Here is a 9,982-nt window from a genome sequence, read left to right on the forward strand (position 1 = left end):
GGTCAGGTGGTCTGGTATTCCCATCTCTTTCAGAATTTTCCACAGTTTATTGTGATCCACACAAAGGCTTTGGCATAGTCAATAAAGCAGAAATAGATGTTTTTCTGGAACTCTCTTGCTTTTTCCATGGTCCAGCGGATGTTGGCAATTTGATCTCTGGTTCCTCTGCCTTTTCTAAAACCAGCTTGAACATCTGGAAGTTCACGGTTCACATATTGCTGAAGCCTAGCTTGGAGAATTTTGAGCATTACTTTACTAGCATGTGAGATGAGTGCAATTGTGCAGTAGTTTGAGCATGCTTTGGCATTGCCTTTCTTTGGGATTGGAATGAAAACTGACCGTTTCCAGTCTTGTGGCCACTGCTGAGTTTTCCAAATTTGCTGGCATATTGAGTGCAGCACTTTCACAGCATCATCTTTCAGGACTTGAAATGGCTCAACTGGAATTCCGTCACCTCCGCTAGCTTTGTTCGTAGTGATGCTTTCTAAGGCCCACTTGACTTCACATTCCAGGATATCTGGCTCTAGTGAGTGATCACACCGTCGTGATTATCTGAGTCATGAAGCTCTTTTTTGTACAGTTCTTCTGTGTATTCTTGCCACCTCTTTTTAATATCTTCTGCTTCTGTTAGGTCCATACCATTTCTGTCCTTTATCGAGCCCATCTTTGCATGAAATGTTCCCTTGGTATCTCTAATATTCTTGAAGAGATCTCTAGTTTTTCCCATTCTATTGTTTTCCTCTATTTCTTTGCATTGATCGCTGAGGAAGGCTTTCTTATCTCTCCTTGCTATTCTTTGGAACTCTGCATTTGGATGCTTATATCTTTTCTTTTCTCCTTTGCTTTTCGCTTCTCTTCATTTCACAGCTATTTGTAAGGCCTCCTCAGACAGCCATTTTGCTTTTTTGCATTTCTTTTCCATGGGGATGGTCTTGATCCCTGTCTCCTGTATAATGTCATGAACTTCCATCCATAGTTCATTAGGCATTCTGTCTATCAGATCTAGTCCCTTAAATCTATTTCTCACTTCCACTGTATAATCATAAGGGATTTGATTTAGGTCATACCTGAATGGTCTAGTGGTTTTCCCTACTTTCTTCAATTTAAGTCTGAATTTGGTAATAAGGAGTTCATGATCTGAGCCACAGTCAGCTCCTGGTCTTGTTTTTGTTGACTGTATAGAGCTTCTCCATCTTTGGCTGCAAAGAATATAATCAGTCTGATTTTGGTGTTGACCATTTGCTGATGTCTATGTGTAGAGTCTTCTCTTGTGTTGTTGGAAGAGGGTGTTTGCTATGACCAGTGCGTTTTCTTGGCAAAACTCTTATTAGTCTTTGCCCTGCTTCATTCCGTATTCCAAGGCCAAATGTGCCTGTTACTCCAGGTGTTTCTTGACTTCCTACTTATGCATTCCAGTCCCCTACAATGAAAAAGACATCTTTTTTGGGTGTTAGTTCTAAAAGGTCTTGTAGGTCTTCATAGAACCGTTCAACTTCAGCTTCTTCAGCGTTACTGGTTGGAGCATAGGCTTGGATTACCGTGTTATTGAATGGTTTACCTTGGAAATGAAAGCAAGCAAACCATAAAAAGAATACTTGACCTCTGCCTTCTGACCCTGGTCCTTGTCCTCAGGGCACTGCACTTGGCGGTGATTCATCAGCATGAGCCCTTCCTGGACTTCCTTCTAGGCTTTGCAGCTGGTACCGAGTACCTGGACCTGCAGAATGACTTGGGCCAGGTGAGCCGCCTGTGGACAGCGTAGGGCTTGGGGGCCAGGATTCTCAGTATGGCCCCTCATCCCTGCCTTCTGCTCCTGCAGACGGCCCTGCACCTGGCCGCCATCCTGGAGGAGGCGTCCGCGGTAGAGAAGTTGTATGCAGCAGGCTCCAGTTTGCTGGTGGCGGAGCGTGGAGGCCACACGGCGCTGCACCTGGCCTGCCGCGTGGGGGCCCACACCTGCGCTCGCGTGCTGCTCCAGCCTCGCCCCCAGCGCCCCAGGGGAGCCCCCAAAACCTACCTCGCTCAGGGCTCTGACCATACCCCTGACACCGACCACACCCCTATTGCCCTGTACTCTGAACCTGATGTAGAGAAAGAAGAGGATGAGAGTGAAGAGGACTGGAAACTGCAGCTGGAGGCTGAAGACTATGAGGGTGAGGGTCCCCAGTCACCATGAAGGGCCCAGGCTCCCAAGAAGAGCGAGGGCAGCTGGGTTCAGCTGGCTCTGGGCTCAGCTCTCCTGATGCAGAGCTTGGCTGCTTGGGAAACAATCCCAGTAATAATAATACTACTCAAGGGACCCAGGCATCAGGACCAAGGACGCCTGCTCAGCCCCAGGTTATTGAGAACCACAGGCCCCAGCCCACGTGGGACAAGGGAACTCAAAGGCAAGGCCCTCTGAAACTCTGGCGACTCAGGTTCCCAGAGGCTGATATCGGGGTTCAGGGACAGCTGTCTTCAGCCAGACCTCATGGGAAAATAGATTCAGCCGTCTTCAGCCAGACCTCATGGGAAAATAGATTCTGTCTACCCAGGGCCCTCGCATCAGAGTCTTAGCTACCCCGTCTCTAAGCCCAACTATTTAATACTTGGCACCAGACCCCCACCACAGGTGGAAGGTGAGGACCCAGGGTTCAGGGACCACCTCACCCCCCAAGGACATGGACCCAGGAATTTGGGGACCTGATTCTTTGTGAAGTAAGACCAAAGACTCAGGTCCCCTGTCCGAAGCCCCTGGGCTCTTCACCCCTAGCCTCCAGACAACCTCACAACCCAGGCATTGGCACTGCCAGCAAGTTCCAGATCACCTGAGACTTAGGGATTTGGGATACAGGGCCTCTTTGATATACCCAGGAATGCAGAAGTCAGACCCAAACTCCATCAACCTCAGGTCACCAAACCTTCCCTGAAGATAGTGGCATTGGGGGCCCAGTCCCCACCCCTCCATCATCTGACGTCGGTCACTCTGTCCCTAGGCCACACCCCACTCCACGTGGCTGTCATCCACAAAGACGCAGAGATGGTCCGACTGCTCCAGGAGGCAGGAGCCGACCTCAACAAACCCGTGAGCTGCCCTACGGAGAAGATGTGGCAGGGTGGGAGGTCGTCCCCGCGTGGGGCAGGGCCCCAGTGACCTCTCTGCTGCACCCCTCAGGAGCCCACCTGTGGCCGGAGCCCCCTGCACTTGGCTGTGGAGGCCCAAGCAGCTGACGTACTGGAGCTTCTCCTGAAGGCCGGTGCGGACCCCGCCGTCCGCATGTATGGTGGCCGCACCCCACTCGGCAGTGCCATGCTCCGGCCCAACGCCATCCTCGCCCGCCTCCTCCGTGCTCATGGAGCCCCAGAGCCCGAGGACGAGGACAAGCCTGGCCCCTGCAGCAGCAGCAGCAGCGACAGCGAGAGCGGGGATGAGGGCGTGAGTCAGGAGAGAGCGGGCAGCCCAGCTGGGGGGCCAGGGTAAAAGCGGGCAGGTGGAAGGGGGAGAGGAGACATTGTGCAGCTCACTGAGACCCGCTGATGTTGGGGCTGCTCTGATTAGAGAGCTCAGGCAGCCATGCAGGCAGTATCAGGGGAGACCTGGACAGGGGTGGTGGGGAGAGCTCAGGCACCAGCCGGTGAGAAGTGAAGGCAGTGGCAGAGGCAGAACTCAAGCGGAGAGAGAGATAAGACCTCGGACGGTAGTGGTTGGTAAACATAGGCAGCAGAGGATGGCTGCAGGAGATTTTTTTTGGGGGAGCAAGAGCGGGAGAACGCAGGCTGTGGGAAGGTGACCTTGGGCAGCAGTGATTCGAACACTGGCAGCAGTGGGGAACGACCTCAGCCAGTGGTGAAGGGGCTTCCTTGGAGAGCCCAGTCAGCGAGACATGACTGTGGGCAGGGATTGTCGCTGACTGGCAGGGGTTGAGGAATTTGGGTAAAGGGAGAGGGAAGTGGGGCAGAGGGGGAGACCCTCCTGCGGCGGCTGAAGGACTGGTGAGGCCGTGGGCCGGGAGAACACAGGTGACCTTGGAAGAGGTGGTGAGAGAACTAGGAGGTGGGATTTAGACTTAGGAGCGGGGACCTCGGGCTTCGACGCAGCACCCGGTTCCCACGGTGGGTGGGGGAACTTGGGCAGTGGGCAAGGTGGCAGCTGCCTGAGCCCCTCTGCCTGGCCCCTCTGCCCCCAGGATGAATACGATGACATCGTAGTCCACAGTGGCCGGAGCCCCAACCAGCTACCTCCCACCCCAGCGTCAAAACCGCTCCCTGACGACCCCATCTGACTTAACTGTTAATAGTTTCCAATTTAATAAAATGTCAGTTCCGACAACCAGTGACTAGATCAGCAGTCGCCTTCCCAGGCCTCCAGGTGGTTCCTGAGCCCCTGTCCCTCTAAAATCAAGTGCGATGCCATCAGCCTTGGTTTTCTCTGTGCTTTATTAACTCGGGGTCGGGGGTTGGAACGGGTTAGGGCATCTGGGCTGTGTCCTGAGTCAGGCGGAGCCCAGCCCCTCCACCCAGCTCAGACTTGGCCCCTCAGGCCTGGTTTCAAGGCACACCCTTCTCCCCACTCCTGCTGGTTGGGGAGCAGGGTGGGGTGATAGGTTGGGGGTCAGCGGTACTAAGCTGTATGGGGTGTGTGGGAGGAGGAGGACGTGAGGTCAGGGGTCAGCCCCCCTCCTGAGCTCCTCTCGCAGCATCTCCGTCGCCTTCTTCAGCTCATCGCTCATGTGCTCCAGCCGCTCCACATCGTGCCCCTGGCGGCAACAGAAACGGGGTCTCAGCACCCACCTTCAAAGGCAGGCCACCTCAGTGGTTGTCCACAAATGTGGGCCAGGTCAGTTCACACAGTGGCAACCGCAGCGGTCTCCTTGGTCATCGTGGACTACAATGGTGACCCCGCTGGTTGACCCTGGAAGAGTCACGTGGGCTAACATGGCCAGCGGTGAGGCCCACGGTGTCTGCCATAGCCAGTGTGGCGGACGGAGGACTAGCACAGGCGCTCACCTTGGATGCCATGACCCATCTGTGAGGTGAGGGCCATTTCTGTCACTGCTGTTGATCGTGGTGACAGCTCTACTCTCCACGACCCACCAGTGGTGTCCGCCTATGGCCCAGTGAACTGGGCACAGCCGCTACTTTTCATGGGGCCAACACACTGGTCACAGACCAGCAATGGTAGCTAACTCTGGCGCTTCTGGGCAATAAGGGTGGCTTCTTGGTTGCTGTATGGGGAGTAGGCATGGAAGCCCTCCTGGTCAGGTGAAGGCCCTGCTTAGGTGTTGCTACCTACTCCTTGTGTCAGCCTATTCATGGTGGATGTTGCTGTTGGTGACTACTTGGAAGGATGTCCACTGACATCTGGTCTACCCTGCTCCCCCATTGCCGCCTCCACTCACCTGCCTGTCTGAAGCCTCTTCCTTCTCCTCCTGCTGGGGCTCGGCTTCTGGCTGGTGGGAGTGGTGGCGGTCCTCACGTTTCTCTCCGCCCGCCTCGACCCCCTGCCACAGGCTGCGGCCCTCGCCCAGCACCTGCACTCCCTTCTCCTCTGCCTCGAACTGGGCCGTCTCCTCATCGCTGGCCTGCTCTGCCACCTGCTTCTGGGGGCCCCTGCCGCCCTCCAGACGCTTCTTCCACAGGCCCTCCAAGGTCTCCACGGGCCCCCTCTTCTTTTCTTCCTCTTTCTCCTCTTCGTGGTCCTGGTGGAGCCGGCTGTGGAGCTGCTCACGGACAGCCTGTTCCCGCACCTCAGACTTGTGGGTCCTTTCTGCTGCCTCCTCCTCCTCTTCCTCGTCCCTCACCTCCTGACTAGACCTCATCTTCCCAGCCTCTGGCTTTTTAAAATCCCCAAGCAGTAGGCCATTATCTTCAGTGGACCGACAGCCATAGGGCTCTGTCTCACACATTTCTGATGGAAAGAGGGGATGTTCTCTGTGCAGCTAATCAGGAGACAGACCTAGAGGAGTTCCGGGGGGTGGGGTGCCCGAGGTCCCCCAGGTGACAGCCCACACCTGGGAGAGGAGGGTCAGTACCGGGAGACACTCTGCCCCCATCCTGTACCCTTGCAGGGAGCCCCAAGGGTGGGGCTGTGGGCCAGGCTCCTTCAGTCTGGACATGCTTAACGGTGCCATGCCAGTCCAGACAGTGGCTCTGGGATGAGAAGGGGATGCCACTGCCTTGAGGCAGCCCTGGGCAGACCCCTGGTGGGGCGGGGGCTCCTAAGAGGAACTGGAGCTTGAGCCCCCCTTACCTCTGTGGAGGAGAGCCAGGCAGGGGCCTCGCCTCACCTGGCCCAGCGTCAGCACTTCTGTGACCACCTCTGCCAGACAGCGCGTCAGCTGGGGGTGAAGGATGAAGGGTCAGAGGGGAGATTGAGGGCAATGCAGATGGGGAGAATGAGAACGTAGGAGGGTTGGAAGGGAGATGGAGACGGTGGAGGGGGCTGGGGTCCCAGGGAGATGAGGTGGGGTGAAAGGCCACAGTCCTTACCTCCTCCTTGGAGGGTCTGGGTGCCAGGGGAGCTGCAGTGGCTGTGGGGGAAGGAGGTGGGTGCTGGGCTCGGACCCTGGGCACTGTCCCTGGTGCTGATTCCAGTTCCAAGGTCGTCCCGGTACCCACAAGTCCACTCCCCCAGCCACCTGCCAGGGGCACTGGCTCTACTTGGAAGCTCAGTCAGGAAAGCTCTAGTCTGGCCCCACTGGGTGCACTGTCCCCATTCCTGGTCACCTGAGTCCCTGCTCCCCCAGCTGGCTGCTGAGTTTGCCCTGATCTCTGGCACTCACCAGCCCCCAGCAGCAGTGCCAGCAGAGCAGGCAGCAACAGCAAGAGCAGCATGGTGGACTCTTGGCGCTGCATGGTTGGGCGTCCAGACCAGGGTCCTTGGCGCTGTGTGGCCGGGGTGGCAGCTCCTTATAACCCGCACCTGCCCTCCCCCGTTGAGTAGCCCCCACAGGGGAGGAAGTGATGTCACCGCCTCCGCCTCGCCACCTGAGGCAGGGCAACAGCTGTGGGGCGGAGAGAGACCTGTCTGAGACCCTCAATTATTCATGGGGGCCCACTGCCCTGCACCCTCCTCTCCAGCTTCCAGCCCCTGAATGCCTGCTTGGAAGGTGAGGGCTTCTCTTCCCACATAAACAGGGTCTGACTGGGGCTTCCCTGGTGGCTCAGACAGTAAAGAATCTGCCTGCAATGCAGGAGACCCGGGTTCAATCCCTGGGTCAGGAAGATCCCCTGGAGAAGGGAATGGCTACTCCAGTATTCTTGCCTGGAGAATCCCATGGACAGAAGCTGGCTATAGCCCACAGGGTCACATAGAAGTGGACATGTTAGCATGAGCTTAAGGCCCCGCTGGGAGGTTACAGACCATCCTCAGGCAATGCCTTGCCTTCTGGAAAGCAGGTCTCATAAACCTACTTCCTCAGAGTTGTAACTGGGCCCCACCTGAGTTGCAGCTCCTCTGCTACCAGCAGTGCAGCCCTGGGACAACTGCTTCATCCAACCTGTTAACTCACTTGTGAAACGGGGCTGGTGACAACCTATTCCACAGCTGATGGGGAAGATTAAAGTGATGCACATACATATTAGCTTGGGCAGTGCCTGGCATGGAGAACTACACAGGCCCGAGCTCCTTCATCCCAGTAATTTTTCTTGGACACACACTATATGTCCAGTCCTCTTCTAGACACTGGGGCTACAACAGAGAATGAGGCTACGGGCAAACCTCCCTGGCCTCTTGGAGTGGACATTTGAGAGGGGAAGACAGACAACACTCAAGGAAGGAGGAGGGACTTCCATGGTGGTCCAGCAGTTAAGAATCCGTCTTGCAATGCAGGGGACACAGGTTTGACCCCTGGTCGGGGAACTAAGTCCCACATGCCCCGGGGCCAACCAAGCCTTCGAGGCAACTTCTGAAGTCCACCTGGGCTACAACTGGGGAACCCGCGCACCACGATGAAAGATCCTGCATGCTGGAAGTAAGATCAACGCTGCAACTAAGACCAGAGGCTGCCGAATTAAAATCTGCCTTCTAATGTTCCAATGCAAGGGGTGTGGGTTTGATTACTGATCAGGGAACTAAGATCCCATATGCCATGGGGCAACTGAGCCCTTGTGCTTTGGAGCCTGCGTACCACACCTAGGCAGAAGCCTCCGCACTGCAACCAAGACCCGACACAGTCAAAAAATATTAAAAAAAAAAAAGGGGGGGGGGCAAGGAGGAAATGGCTGTGGCACATCACAGGAGCACGGCAGCTACAGCCTGGGGTTTTTGGCCAGGCTAGTCAGGGGAGCCCTCTCTGAGGAGGTGACGTTTGGGCTAAGGCCTGAAGGATAAAATGCAGGCAATCTCACAAGATTTAGGGGGAAGAACAGCTAGGATAGGAAAGAGTCGAGCAAGTGCCTGAGTTGGGATTGAGTCTGAGCGAACAGGCAGGCAGGTTGGGGGGCTGGCCAGAGCACAACAGGGAAGAGGCCGTCAGAAAGGGAAGGAGGGAGGCAGTTCCCGGGGGCCCCGGTGACAACTTGTCCTTCCCTCCCAGGGAGATGGAGCCACAGGAGGGCTCTGAGCAGGGAGGCACATGACCTGATGCAGTTGCCCACAGGGTCCCTCTGGCTTTGCGTGGGGGGGCAGAAAGCAAGAAGAGGCTGCTACGATACAGGACAGCAGACGAGACAGCAAAGGCAGGATTTGGGAATTTTTTTTTTTTTAAGATTTACTTATTTTTGGCTGCACTGCGTCTTCATTGCTGCATACAGGCTTCCTCTGGTTGTAGAGAGTACAGGTTCTAGGCACGCAGGCTCAGTGGTTGCAGTTCTTGGGCTCCAGAGCTTGGGCTCAGTAGCGGTGGAGTACAGCCTTAGTTGTTCCATGGCATGTGGGATCTTCCATGAACTTGTGTCCTCTGCATTGGCAAGTGGATTCTTAACCACCGGGCAACCAGAGACCCCCTGGAAATATTTTGGAGGAGGAGCTGCCAGGGTTTGCTGAAGGATGGGATGTGGATGTGAGAATAGCCTAGGATGACTTGAAGTGCTGCAGTTGGAGGAGCTGCGAAAGCAGTTCCAGGTATGGAGATGGGGGCTCCAAGGGGAGGAGTGGGTTCTGGCTTCACCGAGTTCAGGCTGCTTCCCGCCCCACCTGGGGCTGGGGACCGAGGCGGAAGGTTGGGTGTGAGGTACCACTTACCCCAGGGTCAGGGGAGAGGCCTCAGCATCCTCTTGGTTCCCTCAGTGACCCCCAAGCTACCCTCTACATGCTCCGGGGGTGCTGGACACTTCTGGCATGGTCCCTGCAGCCACAGACCCCTGGATGGTTCAGCACCTCTGAGAAACTGGCCAGCATCCTGGCAAGTCGGCCAGGCCACCTCCCTCACTCACAGACCCACACAAGCCTTTGTTCTGACCATTTATTAGGGAACCTTCTCTTAATCACTGAGGGTGGGAAGAAGGAAGGAGGCATGGAGGCCTCCTCTCCCTCTCCTCTGCCCTCCCCCAGACCTCCAAGTCCCCTTGGAGGAACCACCGCTTCTCACTGCAGGCTGGGACCCCCAATGACAACAGGGTCTCTGACTGATCCCCAGGAACCCTGGAGTCCAGAGGCCCAGGTGGGGAGTGGACATGAAGAAGGTAGATGTCGGGACAGACTCAGGACACCAGGTCCCAGGGGCCCAGAGACCCCTAAGCTCCAGGAAGTGGTGACAACCCTACTGGCCAACAAGGATGAGTCCTCAGCTCGAGGCAGGCTGGCCCGGGAGCCTGGGCTTCTGGGGCTGGTTGGGGCCGATGTACTGGAGAGGCACGTGGGTGGGGGTGGTGATCCGATCGGTGCCGAGGTAGGGCTGGAGGGCAGGGGGCACGAGCACTGAGCCGTCCTGGGGAGAGAGCAGGCCTCAGGCGGCTGCCCAGCCGGCCTTCCAGCCTCCGGCCCCCGCCTCCCACCATGGGATCCTCCCGCCGCCCCCGCCCCTCACCTTCTGCTGATAGCTCTCCAGGAGGGCGATGAGGA

The 9,982-nt window shown here is 56.5% G+C and overlaps 3 protein-coding genes across 4 annotated transcripts in view; 1 reads left to right on the plus strand and 2 right to left on the minus strand.

Annotated features, from left to right (window-relative positions):
• NFKBIB (nuclear factor of kappa light polypeptide gene enhancer in B-cells inhibitor, beta) overlaps positions 1-4,306 on the plus strand; it is a 10,653-nt gene extending 6,347 nt beyond the window's left edge. The window contains exons 2-6 of the mRNA XM_010849202.1: positions 1,633-1,738; positions 1,820-2,153; positions 2,976-3,064; positions 3,155-3,415; positions 4,167-4,306. Of these exons, the coding sequence (XP_010847504.1) occupies positions 1,633-1,738; positions 1,820-2,153; positions 2,976-3,064; positions 3,155-3,415; positions 4,167-4,262 (886 nt within the window). The 3' untranslated portion in view covers positions 4,263-4,306. The remainder of the gene's footprint in view (positions 1-1,632; positions 1,739-1,819; positions 2,154-2,975; positions 3,065-3,154; positions 3,416-4,166) is intronic.
• Positions 4,307-4,398: 92 nt separating this feature from the next.
• Positions 4,399-8,833, minus strand: CCER2 (coiled-coil glutamate-rich protein 2). 2 transcript variants are annotated; one of them, XM_010849204.1, is made up of 6 exons: positions 8,695-8,833; positions 6,762-6,983; positions 6,469-6,509; positions 6,230-6,317; positions 5,379-5,887; positions 4,399-4,736 (listed from the first exon to the last, which is right to left on the minus strand). In XM_010849204.1, the coding sequence occupies exons 2-6, from the start codon at positions 6,832-6,834 to the stop codon at positions 4,641-4,643; spliced, it is 807 nt and encodes a 268-aa protein (XP_010847506.1). In that variant the 5' UTR covers positions 6,835-6,983; positions 8,695-8,833; the 3' UTR covers positions 4,399-4,640. The 2 variants fall into 2 exon arrangements, with proteins under 2 accessions (XP_010847506.1, XP_010847505.1); XM_010849203.1 differs by lacking the exon at positions 8,695-8,833 and having other exon boundaries at positions 6,762-7,162.
• A 541-nt stretch (positions 8,834-9,374) lies between these two features.
• SARS2 (seryl-tRNA synthetase 2, mitochondrial) overlaps positions 9,375-9,982 on the minus strand; it is a 9,056-nt gene continuing 8,448 nt past the window's right edge. Inside the window, exons 15-16 of the mRNA XM_010849208.1 lie at positions 9,948-9,982; positions 9,375-9,848 (exon numbers count right to left, since the gene is read on the minus strand). Coding sequence (XP_010847510.1) covers positions 9,705-9,848; positions 9,948-9,982 — 179 coding nt within the window. The 3' untranslated portion in view covers positions 9,375-9,704. The remainder of the gene's footprint in view (positions 9,849-9,947) is intronic.

This window comes from Bison bison, unplaced genomic scaffold (assembly GCF_000754665.1).
Source record: "Bison bison bison isolate TAMUID 2011002044 unplaced genomic scaffold, Bison_UMD1.0 scf7180017864280, whole genome shotgun sequence".
In the NCBI taxonomy this organism is placed as follows: Eukaryota; Metazoa; Chordata; class Mammalia; order Artiodactyla; family Bovidae; genus Bison; species Bison bison.